At 39.3% G+C, this 15,741-nt stretch overlaps 1 protein-coding gene across 2 annotated transcripts in view; it reads right to left on the minus strand.

Annotated features, from left to right (window-relative positions):
• Positions 1 to 13,880, minus strand: part of SNX4 (sorting nexin 4) — a 70,210-nt gene extending 56,330 nt beyond the window's left edge. The window contains exons 1-2 of one of the 2 annotated variants that reach the window (XM_019448662.2): positions 13,700 to 13,880; positions 8,916 to 8,942 (exon numbers count right to left, since the gene is read on the minus strand). In XM_019448662.2, coding sequence (XP_019304207.2) covers positions 8,916 to 8,942; positions 13,700 to 13,840 — 168 coding nt within the window. In that variant the 5' untranslated portion in view covers positions 13,841 to 13,880. The remainder of the gene's footprint in view (positions 1 to 8,915; positions 8,943 to 13,699) is intronic. The other variant, XM_019448663.2, reaches the window with a different exon arrangement.
• Between the last annotated feature and the right edge of the window lie 1,861 nt (positions 13,881 to 15,741).

A 15,741-nucleotide genomic window follows, 5' to 3' on the forward strand; every position in this document is an offset into this window, starting at 1 on the left:
TAAAACATAGACATTTTGTGTAAGTGACCAAGAATAAATCAATATAGAAATGCCTACGAAGGTGCTCCTGGGTGGCTCAGTCAGTTAGGCATCCCATTCTCGATTCTGGCTCCAGTCATGATCTCACAGTCCTGAGATCAAGCCCTGTGTGGGGCTCCACAATAAATGTGGAGCCTGCTTGGGATTCTCTCTCTCCCCTATCCTGATTATGCATGTGCTCTCTCTCTCTCTCTCAAAATAAACAAACATCTTTAAAAATGTCTAAGAAAAAAATCTAAAAACATTTTATATAAAGATAAATAATCCTCAATATTAATATCTAATTTTGGTTTTACCAAAGTCAAATCACTCTCTCAAAAAGAAAATACTATACATATGCCAAAAGGCATGATTTTCAATAGGCAGGTTAAATTTAAAAATTAAAAAACAAAACAAAACCAGAAGTTGTCTTATATTCAACTTTAAATTTGCCTAAACATTTTGGCAGTGGTTAAAAGGCTCCACTTGTGAGATAGCAGCAAGGTTTAAGAAGAGCAGACTCCTTTCACTTCCTGCTAAAACATGCCCAAGTCTATGCTAAAGAACCAAAAAGAATAAACACACCACTATTGCTTCAAAGGCTGTATGTGTGGAAAGTGTGCCACTGAAGAAAGTTCTTGAAAATACCAAAGTAACTCCAAGTCTAAACAAGGAAGATAAAGTGAGACCATGTGATAGTTGCTATGCTTTGGGGGTTTTCCACTTGCTCTCTCTCAAAGTTCAGAGGTGGGTTTTAATTAAAACTACTGCACTACATTATAACTGAGAGCAGTTTATGAAGAAGAATGTGAAAAATTGACATGAATGGAGCCATTTTAAAAGGGAGCCAAGCAACCACTGCAGAGAAATTGCCTTATCCGTGTCTGTTTGAACTCAACCAAAACCTTTGGACTAGGCGAAACAGCAAATGTTTTAAGCAACTACTTGAGAAGCCAGCAGAACAGATATCCTGATCACAAGTTCAGAAGGTTATGGACTTTCCAAAGATAGAGTCTGTAGTAAATCAATGTATAGCCAAGAGTTTAGCCTTTTTTTCCCCTTTTAACTCATGTAACTGCCCCCTGCCTTCTTTTTCCTTATAAGCCTCTTAATTTCACCCTAGAAGCAGGATACTATTTGGGTTTTCTACCTGAATCTGTATTCCTCAAATTACAATTCTCTGATTCCAAATAAACATTAGTTTGCCTTTTACTGTGGCTCTTTATTTTCAGGTTAACAAGAGACAGAAGTAGCAAGATGGATGCACCAAAACATAAAAGAAAAAACTACAGTAAAACCTGCAATGATAATTTATACAGAAAATTAAACCCATGTGCTATAAGGACAGAAAAAGCTATGTGATATTGCAAAAAATTAAATGATGAATAAATTTAGGAAATGCCCCCAAAATGCTGAATAAAAAATGGAGAAGGTAAAATGCTAAAAGAAGATAAAAAGGACAGAGAACTAAAAGCCAACCCAATGGAACCAATGGAATAGAATTATTAGTAAAAAAAAAAAAACAAAAACAAAAAACAAAAAATAAAAAAAAACAGAAGTCACTCAGTTGTCAAATAAGACTTTTTTAATATAATTTATTGTCAAGTTAACTAACATACAGTGTATATAGTGTGCTCTTGGTTTTGGGGGTAGATTGCCATGATACATCTCTGACATCCCAGTGCTCATCCCAACAAATGCCTTCTTCAATACCCATCACCCATCCCTGCCCCCATCAACCCTGTTTGTTCTCTGTATTTAAGAGTCTCTTATGGTTTGCCTCTCTCTGTTTGAAACTATTTTTCTCCTTCCCATGCCCCATGGTATTCTGTTAAGTTTCTCAAGTTCCACATGAGTGAAAAAACATAGGATATCTGCCTTTCTGTGACTTATTTCACTTAGCGTAATACTCCCCAGTTCCATCCACATTGTTACAAATGGCAGGAAGACATTTTTAGTTAAGTATAAGTTGTATGTTTAGCTACTAAAAGAAAAAATAAGAGATAGAAGGAAATACTTCAACCAAAAAAAATTTCAAAAAGTTACATAAGTACAAACCACTCAACATCAAGATTATGAAGCCATTGTTAGTTTAGATACATATTTATAAAAATCATAATTTGGGCCCATAGGTAAACACTATGATTTACCACCATCTACTCCAGTGAAAAATTCCCTCAATGCTGGAAGGACATGACTAATAAAGCAAATTATCTCCCCAGCCAAAAAGATAATGCCTATGAGTCATGAATTTACCCTCATGCCATCTGATTACATAGAAGGAAAAAAAATAAAAGAATAAAATCAGCTACCATAAAAACTAAAGAATGAAAACAGGAACACAACAATAACACCAGCAGGATTTGGTAGCTGATATAAAATTGCTAATCCTCTCAATAAAGCATAGAAGAGTGTCAAGATTAACAAAACCAGAAGCACAACTGTTAAAAGAATACATTCAAAAGATTTAGAGATGGACTTCTTGACTGGAAAATGAGCCCAGGGACATGTTTCAAACAAAGATTGAATAGTTTAGGTGTATTCAAAGCACACTGCTCATCAGGGTAAAGAATATAATTAAAGAGGGGTGCCTGGCTGGCTCAGTCGGAAGAGCATCCAACTCTTGATATCTGGGTTGTGACTTCAAGCCCCACATTGGATGTAGAGATTATTTAAATAAACTTAAAAAAAAAAAAATTCAGGGGTGCCTGGTGGCTCAGTCAGTTAAACATCCGACTCTTGATTTCAGCTGAGGTCATGATGTCACTGTTCAGGGGTTAAAGCCTCACATGAGGCTGAGACTGCTTGGAATTCTCTCTCTCTGCCCCGCCCCTGCTCAAGCTCACGCATGACTTTCTCTCTCTCCCTCAAAATAAATAAACTTAAAAAATTTTAAAAAGACTAAATAACTATCCAAATAATAATGTCACTATTAAATGTAGAAGACTAAATGTAGAAGATGGACATAGTTAAAAGGCTAATGAAATTCTTTATTTTCAACTCAAAGAATGAAAATGAATATAATCTATTTCAAGTTATTAAGATGTTGCAAACCACTGGGGTACCTGGGTGGTTCTGTCAGTTAAGCCTCTGACTTCAGCTCAGGTCATGATCTTACGATTTGTGAACTCAAGCCCCACACTGGGTTCTCTGCTGTCTGCACAGAGCCACTTTGGATCCTCTGTCCTCCCCTCTCTCTGCCCCTCCTTTGCTTGTGCGCTCGCTTGCACTCTCTCTCTCTCTCTCAAAAATAAACATTTTTTAAAAAACTTAAAATGTTGCAAACCATTAAGAAATAGTAAAAGCATAAAAGCAGATAAAAATGACAAAAAGAACAATAAGAAACTATTAATTCAAGAAATATTTCTTGAGTATTTACAATGCCAGTCATTAGGGATAGAAAGATAGCTGAAACAAGGTGCCTGACGCTTGAGGAGTTCACTGACTCCATGGGAATTCTCAACCCAACCGGCACAGTGATGCTCTTTAAGATTAAAGACAAGATGAAAGCTAACCTTAATATAACTTTTAGGGTTATAGGTGAAAAGAGTTAGTGTTTAAAGCATTTGACTTGTTTAATCTTATTTAAATCACACACAAAAGAAAATATATTACATTTACTATCATATTGAAAATTACAGGAGAAAGATAAAACAGGCAACAACAACAAAACAGGCAGATTGAGACAAACATGAAAGTAATCAGAAAAGAAACAATGCACAGAAAAAAAAATAAAATATATTTGGCCAAATAGAAGAAAAATAATAATCATCAATATAATTTACAAGAAAAAAGAGAGGCACCTGGGTGGCTCAGTTGGTTAAGCACCCAACTTTGGCTCAGGTCATGATCTCCTGGTTCATGGGTTTGAGCCCTGCATCAGGCTCTGTGCTGACAGCTCGGAGTCTGGAGCCTACTTTGGATTCTGTGTCTCCCTCTCTCTGCCCCTTGCCTGCTCTGTCTCTCTCTCTCTTTCAAAAGTAAATAAACATTAAAAAGAAAAACTAAAAAAAAGAAAAGAAAAAGAAACAAGCAAACAAAATCTTTCCCAGATCCACACTGAAAGGTATGTGGTCCATGTGTAACGAACATCCCAACAAGATTAAAGCAGAAAAACAAGAAACAAGACTCCTACAAAAGAATAAGTATCAAATTTGCCTTAGATTTCACAATAAATTCCAAATGACACAGGAACATCATGCATAGAACATGCTTGAAATATTTAAACATATTAGATACTGTTCCTTCAAAAATACTTAACCCCAGCAAGATTTTTTGTAGAAACTGATAAACCATTCCTAAAATTTATATGGAAATACAAAAGACTTAGAATAGCCAAAACAATTTTGAACAAGTTGCAGGACCCAGTTTCAAAACTTACTAAAAAGTGAAAGTAATCAAGACAGTGTGGTACTGGCAGAAAAAGAGATCAAAGGAATGGAACTGAGAATCCAGAAATAAACCCTTACATTTAAGGTCCACTGATTTTTTTTTTTTTTTTTAAGACACACCCAGGCAAATCAATAGGGAATGGAGAGGTCTTTTCAACATGTAGTGCTGGGACTACAAAATGTCCACATGCCAAAAAAAGATTTACACCCTTTACTCACACACACCATGCACAGAAATTAACTGAAATGGCCCAGATAAAAGAGCTAAAACTGAAATTTCTGGAAGAAAACACAGGAGAAAAATCTTTGTGATTTGGGGATATACAAAAAGTCCTTAGGTATAATACCAAAATCATAATCCATAAAAGAAAAAAGTGATATACTAGATCTCATCAAAACTAAAAACTTTTACTCTTCAAAAGACACCATAGTGCTCGCTTCGGCAGCACATATACTGAAAGACACCATAAAAAAGGGTGCCTCGCTGGCTCAGTAGGTAGAACATGTGGCTCTTGATCTTGGGGGTTGTAAGTTCAAGCCCCACATTGCGGGTGGAGATTACTTAAAACGAAAATGGTTAGAGTGGCAAAGGTTATATGTACTTTACCCCAATTAAAAAAAAAAAAAAAAGACCATAAAGAAAAAAAAGATAAAATACAAATGGGGGAAGAACCTGTAAATCATATAATCAGATAAAAGACTTGTATCGAGATCATCTAGAAGCATGTTGCTGGCTCAGTCAGTAGGGCAAGCAATTCTTGCTCTCAGGGTTGTGAGTTTGAGCTCCATGTTGTATGCAGAGATTACTGAAAAAAATGAACTTAAAAAAAAAAAAAAAAAAACATAAACTGATCACATAACCAAATAATCACACCCCCTACAAATCTAACTCAGAGAAATGTAAACATATGTCCACACAAAGACTTATATACAAGTGTTCACAGCAATATCTATAATAGCTAAAATAAACTACAATGTCCATAAAATGGTGAATAGATTTAAAAAAATGTGATATATCCATACAATCAAATATTATTCAGTAATAAAAAAGGAACTACTAATATATGCTATATAACATGGTTGAACCTCAAAAACACTCTAAGCCAGGCTCAAAAGACAATAGATTGTACAATTCCATTTGTATGAAATATCCCAAAAAACAAATTTATATAGAAAGTAGACAGCTACTTTCCTACTAACACCTACAGCTAAGGTTGTGAAGGGAGATTAACTACAAAGGAAAGAGAGAATTTGGGGGAATGACTGAAATGTTCTAAAACTGGATTATAGTGATGGTTGCACAACTCTCTAAATTCCCTAAAAATAACTGAATTATATATTCATAATTAGTGAATTTTACAGTAAATTATACCTTAATAAAGTTCTTTAAAATAAAATCCCCAAGTCCATACTGAAAAAGACAAATAGAAAGTTTGATAAGAAACAAGATATTTTCAATTTCCAAGTATGTCCCCACAAATTATTAATTACAAAAGGGAAAACAGTAACTTTATATTGAAGCCTGGCAGAAAATGTGATCAAACTATTGGGAAATACATATCATATGTGAACTGTTAAGTTACAACTAGAACACAGCATGACTTCAGTGGCAATTTCTGCCAAAGATGCATAACCTTTCTCAGTAAAGACTGAGAACTTCCAGATTGGAGGAAACTAAAGAGATAATACAATTAAATGCAATCCATGAGTCTGGACTGGATCATTTTGCTCTGAAACACTATTGGTACAACTGGCAAAATGTAAACAGTTTGAGGATCAGCCAGGCACCCCTCACACTGAAAGTTTTGGGAATGAGACGAGGGACTATAATGGCAGTTCAGTGGCTCAGTCAGTTAAGCATCTGACTCTTGGTCTCAGCTCAGGTCAAGATCTCACGGTTCATGAGACAGAACTCAGAGTCGGGCTCTGACAACACAGAGTCTGTTTGGGATTCTCCCTCTCTCTCTGACCCTCTCCCGTATGCATGTGTTCACACATGCATGCTCTCTCTGCCTCTCAAAATAAATAAATAAATCTTAAAATACTTCATGGGGAAAAAAGGATCTTCATACTGTACTTGCTTATAAATTTGATACCATTTTTATAAATGAGACTATTTCAAAAGACTTTTACATAGTCTTTACATTTACAAAAGTAATTTTAGTTTGTTATGTTTGAGAGAAGGAAAAAAACAAAGATACATGCCTTCCAAATCATTACTGAGGATAAAACCAAAGAATTATTGCCCACAAAGGAAAACCAAAAATAGAAACCAAAATAAGAAAGCATAAAACCTCACAGAAGAAAATCAACTAAAAATAAAGCCAGTTAGGACAATGCAAATGTTTTAAATTCCCTACGGTAAACAAGAGAAAGTTTAACACATAACACAAGGCATAAAAATTATAACATGGACAAACACAAATACAAATAAACTGAAATCAAAAGAAATCAGTGTAGCATCAGCCAAAGCAGATAATCAAGAAAACATAAAACAGGAAATCAGGGGGGGAAAAAAAGTTTGTAATTAGAAGAGCCAAGGATCAATTCACCCTCAGATTAGTAGCCAGTTTGCCAGAATTTGAGTTTTTAAATCTCTCTGCCTCAGTTTCCTCATCTGTAAAATGAGGATGAGAGTACTGACCTCATAACATTATTGGGAACATTTAATGAGTGAATGCAGGTAGAGTGTTCTAAAAGTTGCCTGGTGTAGCAAGAGCTCAAGTATTACCTACCACTTATTATTTGTAGGTTTAAGTTTTCTCTTACTATGAAACTAATACAGGTTTAATGTATAAACATTGAAAAGTATAGAAAAAGTTAAATAGAAATCACACACATCCCACAACCCAGCACTAACCATGCTGACGTACCATTCCTGGGCTACTTTCTTACAATCTTTTTTTCCAAGTGTGATGCTACTGTGTTACTGAAACAGGTCAAAGATCTGAAATTTAAGAACTACCCAATGAACTGACTTTCCTCAGGGGATATGTCTACAATAGTCAAAAGTAGCAGGTATTACGTTAAAAATAATGTATTTAACTTAGGCCTAAGAGCAAAGCTTACTTCAGTTGTAGATAAGAAAAACTTAGTTATAATACATTATGCTTTTTAAATAGCATAGAAAATATGCTTATCTATAAAAATATGCTTTTTATCTATAAAAATATATATTTTTTAAATTAACAGTGATTCAGAACACATTAATTCTTACTTAAAATATGTAAGTCTGAACAGTTTTCCAAACTGAGTCAGAACATATTCACAGTTCATGAAATCAATTTGGTGGTTTGTGACCAACATTTCTTTTTAAAAATAAATAACTGGGGCACCAGGATACCTCAGTCAGTTGAGCATCAGACTCTTGATTTCGGCTCAGGTCATGATCCCCACATCGGGCTCCACATTAGCAATGTAGAGCCTGCTTGGGATTCTCTCGCACACACTCTCTCAACTGCTCTCCCCCACTTGTGCTCACATTCTTTCTCTCACTCTTGCACTCTCCTTCTAGCGGTGCCTGCATGGCACAGTCGGTTAGGTATCCGACTTTGGCTCAGGTCATGATCTCACAGTCTGTGATTCAAGCACTGAATCAGGCTCTGTGCTGACAGCTCAGTCTGGAGCCTGCTTCAGACTGTCTCCCTCTCTCCCTCCCCCTCCCTCTCAAAAATAAATAAACATTAAAATAAATAAACAAACAAACCTAAAAAAAAAAAAAAAGAATAGGGGCACCTGGGTGGCTCAAGTTGGTTAAAGGTATGACTTCAGCTCAGGTCATAATCTCACAGCTTGTGAATTCAAGCTCTGCATCAGGCTCTCTGCTGTCAGCACAGATCCTCCCTCTCTCTCTCTGCCCCTCCTCCATTCTCTCTAAAAAATAAATAGGGGCGCCTGGGTGGCTCAGTCAGTTGAGCATCGGACTTTGGCTCAGGTCACAACCTCAACAGCTCGCAAGTTCGATCCCCCTCCCGTTGGGCTCTGTGTTGACAGCTCAGAGCCTGGAGCCTGCTTCAGATTCTGTGTCCCTCTCTCTCTCTGTCCTTCCCCTGCTCCCACTCTCTCTCAAAAATAAACATTAAAATAATAAATAAGCATTAAAAAAAATAGAAGAATGTCAGAGAGTACTATATGAAGTAATGATTAAGTATTGTTTCCTGAACAATTATGTATTAAAGGATATGTATGCTGATTAGGATGTAGAAAATGTATTTTGTACTGTGAGTCACCCTTGAAAAACTAACTCTGAGAGCTGCTGAGGTAGAAAATGAGGAAAGATTCTGCAGTGTGATTTAATCATCTGCTGCTAAACCGATACATTCTGTAACTACCCCTGTACATTTTCTTTTCCTTTTTCATGTTATTCTCACCCACACATGCCTCAAACCTTGCTCACAGTACCAGCCTATTGCACTCAGTTCTTTGCTGCCAATCAGCGAAGGTGTCACGGGATACAGCGATTGCTAAGCAAGAAGCACAAGTTGCACAAGAACTCTTTGCACTCACCAGCACTCCCAGGCCTAAAGCATGCTCCTTTAAAAAAAAAAAAAAAAAAAAAAAAAAAAATCACTCATGACTCCCTCAGGCAATGATTTTTCTCTGGACAAACACTGTTAACTATCAACTCAATGGAATCTTCCAGACTAAAAAGAAGTTCTCCTACTTCCCATTCCCTTGCTATTTCATCTCTCTTCTGCCAGGACTAATTGCTACTTTCTTAGAGATTGGATTCCTCTCTCATTTTTCCATCTTCTAAATTATTTTAAATAGAACTGGCAGTACTTTAAAAAAAAAAAAAAAAAAAAAAGCCCTCTTCCTTACAGGGAACAAAAGTATGAAAGGAAAAAAAAAGAAAACTTCTAAATAAACAATGGAAAGGAGGAGGATTGAAGACTCACAGAAAGAAAAAGAAGAGACTACAGAAGAGTTGATAGCAGAATTTAAAGAATCCTGGTTAGTGATGTTTGAAACCAAAGGAGATTTGAGACTCAAGCAGTGCTTGTTTCTATTACCCACAGGTGTAGGGCAACTGGTACAATTACTCTCAGCCCAAACCTGCAGTCAAAAATAAGGCTGATGGGGCACCTGGGTGGCTCAGTCAGTTAAGCATCTGACTTTGGCTCAGGTCATGATCTCATGGTTCATGAGTTTGAGCCCTGTGCTGGGGCTTGGGATTCTCTCCCTCTTTCTCCCTCTCTCTCTACCCTCCCCCCCCCCCCAATAAAAATTAAAAATCTTAAAAAAGGCTAAGATAAGGCAAGCTTTCTGCATCTCCACACACCATCTGCATACATATTTTTGTGGTGAAAAATTGCTTGATAAATCAACACATCTTTTGCACCTTTTTTCTTAATATTGTAACTAAAAGATTTAAAGTACAGTATTGGAGAAATTAACAAGTCTATTTTTAACTTTTTTTTTTTTTTCTTTTTTGGAATGAAGCAGCATGGCTTGCTGGAAAGAGCACTGATTTCCTAGCCAGGAGGACCTGGGCTCAGATTCCAGCCATACCAGTGACTACCTTGTGACCTTGGTGAAATTACTTCTCTCTGAAGCTATGCTTCCCCATCTTTATCTGTCTTTCGGGGGTAACTTACAGAATTAAATAAAAAGTAGAGCTTACTGTGCATAGCACCCACAAACAACAAATCTTTCTGCTCAGACCACATTCCTATTAATAACAGTAACAACGTGGCTATGGTTATTGCAATACTTCTCAACTGGAAGTGGACGGGAGAAGAGAGGATAGAAAGAGGGAAAAGTGAGTAGATGACCCTCTAAGGAAGGACTTGGGAGTTTTGTCAGGGAGGGGACAACGTACAGAGTATATGTGAATGTTTATGTTTAAACTTCTGATTCTGAAATGTTTGATTCTGAAAATATCTGTCCAAATGACCTGTGTCTCTAGAATTACTAAATTAGGGAGCTGCTTTAAGAAACCCCATAAGTTCAGTCACTAATGAATGGTATATTTACAAACATTTTCCTAAAATGTCAGGTAATACAACTTTTACTATACGATATCATCTTTGGGTTTTCAAATATCTCAAACTTAATATACATAAGTTGTTTTTTTTTTTATAAAATTTTTTTTTTTAACACTTACTTATTTTTGAGACAGAGAGAGACAGAGCATGAACGGGGGAGGGGCAGAGAGAGAGGGAGACACAGAATCGGAAGCAGGCTCCAGGCTCTGAGCCATCGTCCCAGAGCCCGACGCGGGGCTCGAACTCACGGAGTGTGAGATCGTGACCTGAGCTGAAGTCGGACGCTTAACCGACTGAGCCACCCAGGCGCCCCAATATACATAAGTTTTAATGAGGTGTTTATAATCACTTCTAAATTAAGATAAATGGATTTTATACTATAGTTGTGACTTCACATTAATCATCTAAAGGCTTTCACAAAAAAATTATCCAAAAAAATTTTTTTCAAGATTTTTTTAAACTAATTTCTACACCCAACCTGAGACTCAAACTTACAATCCTGAGATCAAGAGTCTCATGCTCTACCAACTGTGCCAACCAGGTGCCCCACCAAAATTTTATCACTATAATTAAAATTAAACTCATGATGTTTTGTTGTTGCCAACAAAAGGTAGGATTCTTGCCTTTTGAAATAATCTAAAATTGCTTTAATACATATCCATGAGATTGGCAACTACTTGAAGATCTAAAAATATTAAGTGTTGATAAAGACAGAAAGCAATTTGGCATCACCTACTAGGGTTGAATATGCTAATACCCTACAATCCAGCAACCCCACACCTAAATTTATATTAGACATTTGCAGCAAGAGATATATAAGAAAAAATTAACGATAGTAATTTTTTAGAAACAGCAAGAACCTTGTAGCCATCCCAAAGTCTGTAAACACAAGAAGAAATAACTGTAGAGGGGCACCTGGGTGGCTCAGTCAGTTGAGCATCCAGCTTCAGCTCAGGTCATGATCTCACCGGTCGTGAGTTCAAGCCCCGCATCAGGCTCTGTACTGACAGCTCTGAGCCTGGAGCCTGCTTCAGATTCTGTGTCCCCCTCTCTCTCCGCCCCACCCCTGCTTGTGCTCTGTCTCTCGCTGTCTTCAAAAATGAATAAACAAAAAAAATTAATAACTGTAGAATATCTATGAAATGGCATACTATATGGGGAACCTGGTTGGCTCAGTAATTGAGCATCTGACTCTTGATTTACGCTCAGATCATGACCCCAGGGTTGTGGGTCTGAGCCCCTCGTCAGGCTCTGAGCTGAGCATGGAGCCTGCTTAAGAATATTTCTCCCTCATCTATATTTATATTTATATAAATGAAATGGCAGACTATAAAGCCACCAATATAAATGAACTAAGCCACATTTTGGAATCCCAAAAACATATTGAGCAAAGAGAGGAAGTAACAGTAAAATTATGTCACTTATGTAAATTTCAAAGTCAGGTAAAACTAAACATTATACTGTTTAGGAATGTATGTGGTGAGATTATAAGCAAAAGAACTATTAATACAAAATGCAGAATACAGGCTACCTCTGTGGTGGAGGGAGTGAGCTGTAACAAGAGAACATATGAGGGCTTCAATTATTTTGTGATATAATTATTTTGTGAGATCGTCTCTGTACTAATGATATACTTCACAATAAAAGTTGTTTTGTTTTGATTTGTTTATAAGAGGAAACACAAAAACTAAGTCACAAGTGGGGACCTGCATAAAGAGCAAATCAGGTGTTCCTGGGTGGTTCAGATGGTTGAGCCTCCGACTCAATTTCAGCTCAGGTCAAGATTCTCTCTCTCTCTCTCCCCCTCTGGCCATCCCCTGCTCACGTGCACACTCCCTCTCCCTCTCTTTCAAAAAAAAAAAAACCCAAAAAACTCTTTTTAATGTTTATTTTTGAGAGACAGAGAGACACAGAGCATGAGTAGGAGAGGGGGAGAGAGAGAGAGGGAGACACAGAATCCGAAGCTGTCAGCACAGAGCTGGACATGGGGCTTGAACTCATGAACCGTGAGATCATGACCTGAGCCGAAGTTGGATGCTTAACTGACTGAGCCACCCAGGTGCCCTAAAAAAAAAAAAAAAAAAAAATTAAAGCAAATAATGTAAGAGCCAAGGTTTCAAACTACAGAATACACACACTTCTCTCACATTTAATATGAGATCCTGACTTTTCCACAAATAATTCTACATTTTGGAAAAAAAATAAATGAAAAACTTAAAACTCGCCCAAAAAAGTCCTCATGCTACCTTATATTTCTCAACATTTCCCTAAGAAGGAGAAACCATCCTGTGAAGTTCTGGGTATCAGGTCTCTAAAGAGACTAGAGACTTTCTAGTTACATTCAGCAAACAGCTTTAACTTTTCGTTATCCATATGCCAGAAGGATGGGCAGTTCTATATTAGCACTGACACCTGTTCCAGAAAAAAAAGCAAACTGATGATTAATGCACACTCTTGGATAGAACGGTCTCACGTGGAGCGCTAGTTTCTGGAATGCTTCAATTTAACCGGTCTACCTATCTTGCATTATGCGTGGAAACACTTCGGAATGAAAGCAATTACAACTACAAGATGTTGCATTTTCTCCTCTCCTCAGGTGATGAAAATCACTCATTACCAGGGGCTTCACAAAGCAAATACATGGGATATAAATGATAAAACGTCAACTGGAAAATATGGCACTGCCTCCAAACGAAGAAACTGCAGACGAATAAGGAGTTTAAATTTTTTTTTATTTGTACCTTTTCTTGAATCCGACACCTTCTTCAATTTCCTGATGGTGGCACCAAGCCGACTACCCTTTATAACCTCCAACTATTTGGTCAAGCCCCCCATTCCTTTCTTTCAACGCCACTGCCCACTCACCACGACGCCTCCGTTCGCACAACCCCTCACCAGAATGTCAAGAACAACAGCGTTCGTCTTCAGGTCCCAACCTCCAGGTCCCCCGACCTCTGAACACCGCACCCGCTCCAGCCTGGCAGGTTCCGGGCTCCGACCTCCATGCCCCCGGGACCGCACCCACACATCTCCTCCGCTCCCCTCACCGCAGCCGCCTTCTCCGCCCTTCCCTCAGTCCCGCTGCCCCAGGCGGTCGCCCCTCCCCAGAACCCCCTTTTCCACTGAGCCTCTCCCTCAATGCACCTGTGGCTCGGCCCTTCCACCCTGCTGTCCCCTCACCGCGACGGCCCCCCCCCACCCCCACCCCCGGACAAGTCCCCCCGGCCCTCGCCAGCCCAGCCCAGCCCGGCCCGCTAGGCCCGGACACCAGGCCCTGCGGCCTCGGCTGCCCCTTCTCCTCACCGTGCCGTCCCCGGGGACCTCGTCTCGGGAACCCTCCGCTTCCTCACCGACCGCGGCCTGCAGCCCCGCGTCGGTGTGGCCCAGCGGCTCTAAGGGAGCCGGCTGCCACTGCCGCTCGAGATCCGGAGGTGCCTGCTCCATGTCTGCAGTTTGGCGCGGCAGACCCAGTGCGCTTGCGCCGCCGCGCAGCGCGCCCCGCCCCCTTTCCCCGCCCGGGCGGCAGCGCCCGGCCCTCCTTCCCCAGCCTGGGCCGCTGCTCCCAGAGCCCCTTTCCTTGCTTACGCTGCCGCGCGTGGAGCCCGTTCCCCTGGCTGGGTCAGCGGCGGCTGAGACCCACAGAGCTCCCTTGCCTGTGGCTGAGGCGGAAAGGCGCGCCTGCCTAGGTACTGGCCACCGCTGCTAAGCTGGGATACGCAGAAACCCGGGAGAACTGATGGAGGGAGAGAAGGGGAAAAAAGGGGAAGGTGAAGACCAAAGTAGACATGAGAACCATTCCGATTGGTGATCACCTAGAGAAAAATTGAAACACAAAAGAAATCGGAGGCCGCAGTCTGACCTCGCTCTCGGCCTCTGACTTGCCTGCCTTGTAGGTTCCATTTTTTACCCGGAAAGATCAGAGAGGCGCAAATTAAAAACTTTTAGCGGGTCCAGTAACACATTTAGCAAAAGGTAGCACATGCAAGTTTTTGAGAGAAGTGAAGAAGTGAAGCATTTGGCTGAAGCGGTGTTTGAAATCCGTTGCGTTTCTGATCCGGAGAAACCCAGAGATTTCTGATCATTTTCTACAAACATACTTTAATGAATTTTCGGAACCCGCTTCCTTGATAAGCATTCACTATGGTAACCTGATGGGAAATGCTCACTGGGTGTATCAGGATGTGGTAGTTGGCCGTTCCTTATATGCAGTCTGGTCATCAGTTTTTCCATGACACAAACCTCATTCTGCCCAAATACCTAGCTGTTCCAAGTTGTGACACACAATGTGCTCTTCCTGGATTGCATTCTCTGCCCACCCCACCCCCCCCCCAACTGGTGAATTTCCCATTCATCCCTAAAACCTCAATCAAGATATAATGTCCAAATGCTAACATCACTGTGTTAATAAGTCAGTTAGAGGGCCTAGGTGGCTCAGTGGTTAAGTGTCCGACTTTGGTTCAGGTCATGATCTCACCGTTGGGAGTTCAAACCCTGCACTGGGCTCTGTGCTGACAGCTCAGATCCTCGAGCCTGCTTCAGATTCTGTGTCTCCCATTCACTCTGCCGCTTCCCTGATTATGCTGTGTCTCTCTCTCAAAAATAAATAAACGTTAAAAAAAAATAAGATAAAAATGTTGCTTGTTTTATTTTACAATTATTTATTTATATGTCTGTCTGCCCCAACTAGACTTTGGACTTTTTTTTAAAGCAGGGACCCTATCTTACTTTTTTTTTCCCTTCTGAACAAACAGTAGTGTGGTAGGGTCCCCTCCCTAAGAAAAGAAAAAAAAGAAAAAGAAAAAACCTCAAGGTAACCTGGTTATACAGCTATGTGAAAACATCCTCACAACCTTGTAACATGAGACCACTTAATCAGACTACATGTTTGTATGTTACCATATATGGGAGACAAAGAAGGAGAAAATAAATAAAAAACCACGCCACTTGGCGTTGAGGTCTCAGTTCTTTGGGTAAGAACCCAACTGAGCCATGCTGGCACAAGTAAAGTTGCTTCCTGGAAAGAAAAGCCTCGATTCTCTGTGCAAGAATCCTGCTACAGTAGGATATTTACTCAAATTTTTGAAGACATTTCATCAGGGATTACTCATGCTAGGCAAATTCTCAGGAAACATATTTTTAAATCGCAAGACTATTAATTTATCACAAGAGAAATATATATCTTCCCCGGGACAGATTTGTAACCATTATTCTATGACTTTCTCCCCATTTGAGATCCTTAACAAGTTTGGAGAGCCATTAGGATAATTCCTCTGGCCTGGTGATTTGAGTATTTCATCCTGTAGTAAGAACAAGGAAAGGGGCTCAGGGCTTTACAAAGCATTCAT

The sequence above is a fragment of the Panthera pardus genome, unplaced genomic scaffold, assembly GCF_024362965.1.
Source record: "Panthera pardus isolate Hobbes unplaced genomic scaffold, ASM2436296v1 HiC_scaffold_16, whole genome shotgun sequence".
Classification (NCBI taxonomy): domain Eukaryota; kingdom Metazoa; phylum Chordata; class Mammalia; order Carnivora; family Felidae; genus Panthera; species Panthera pardus.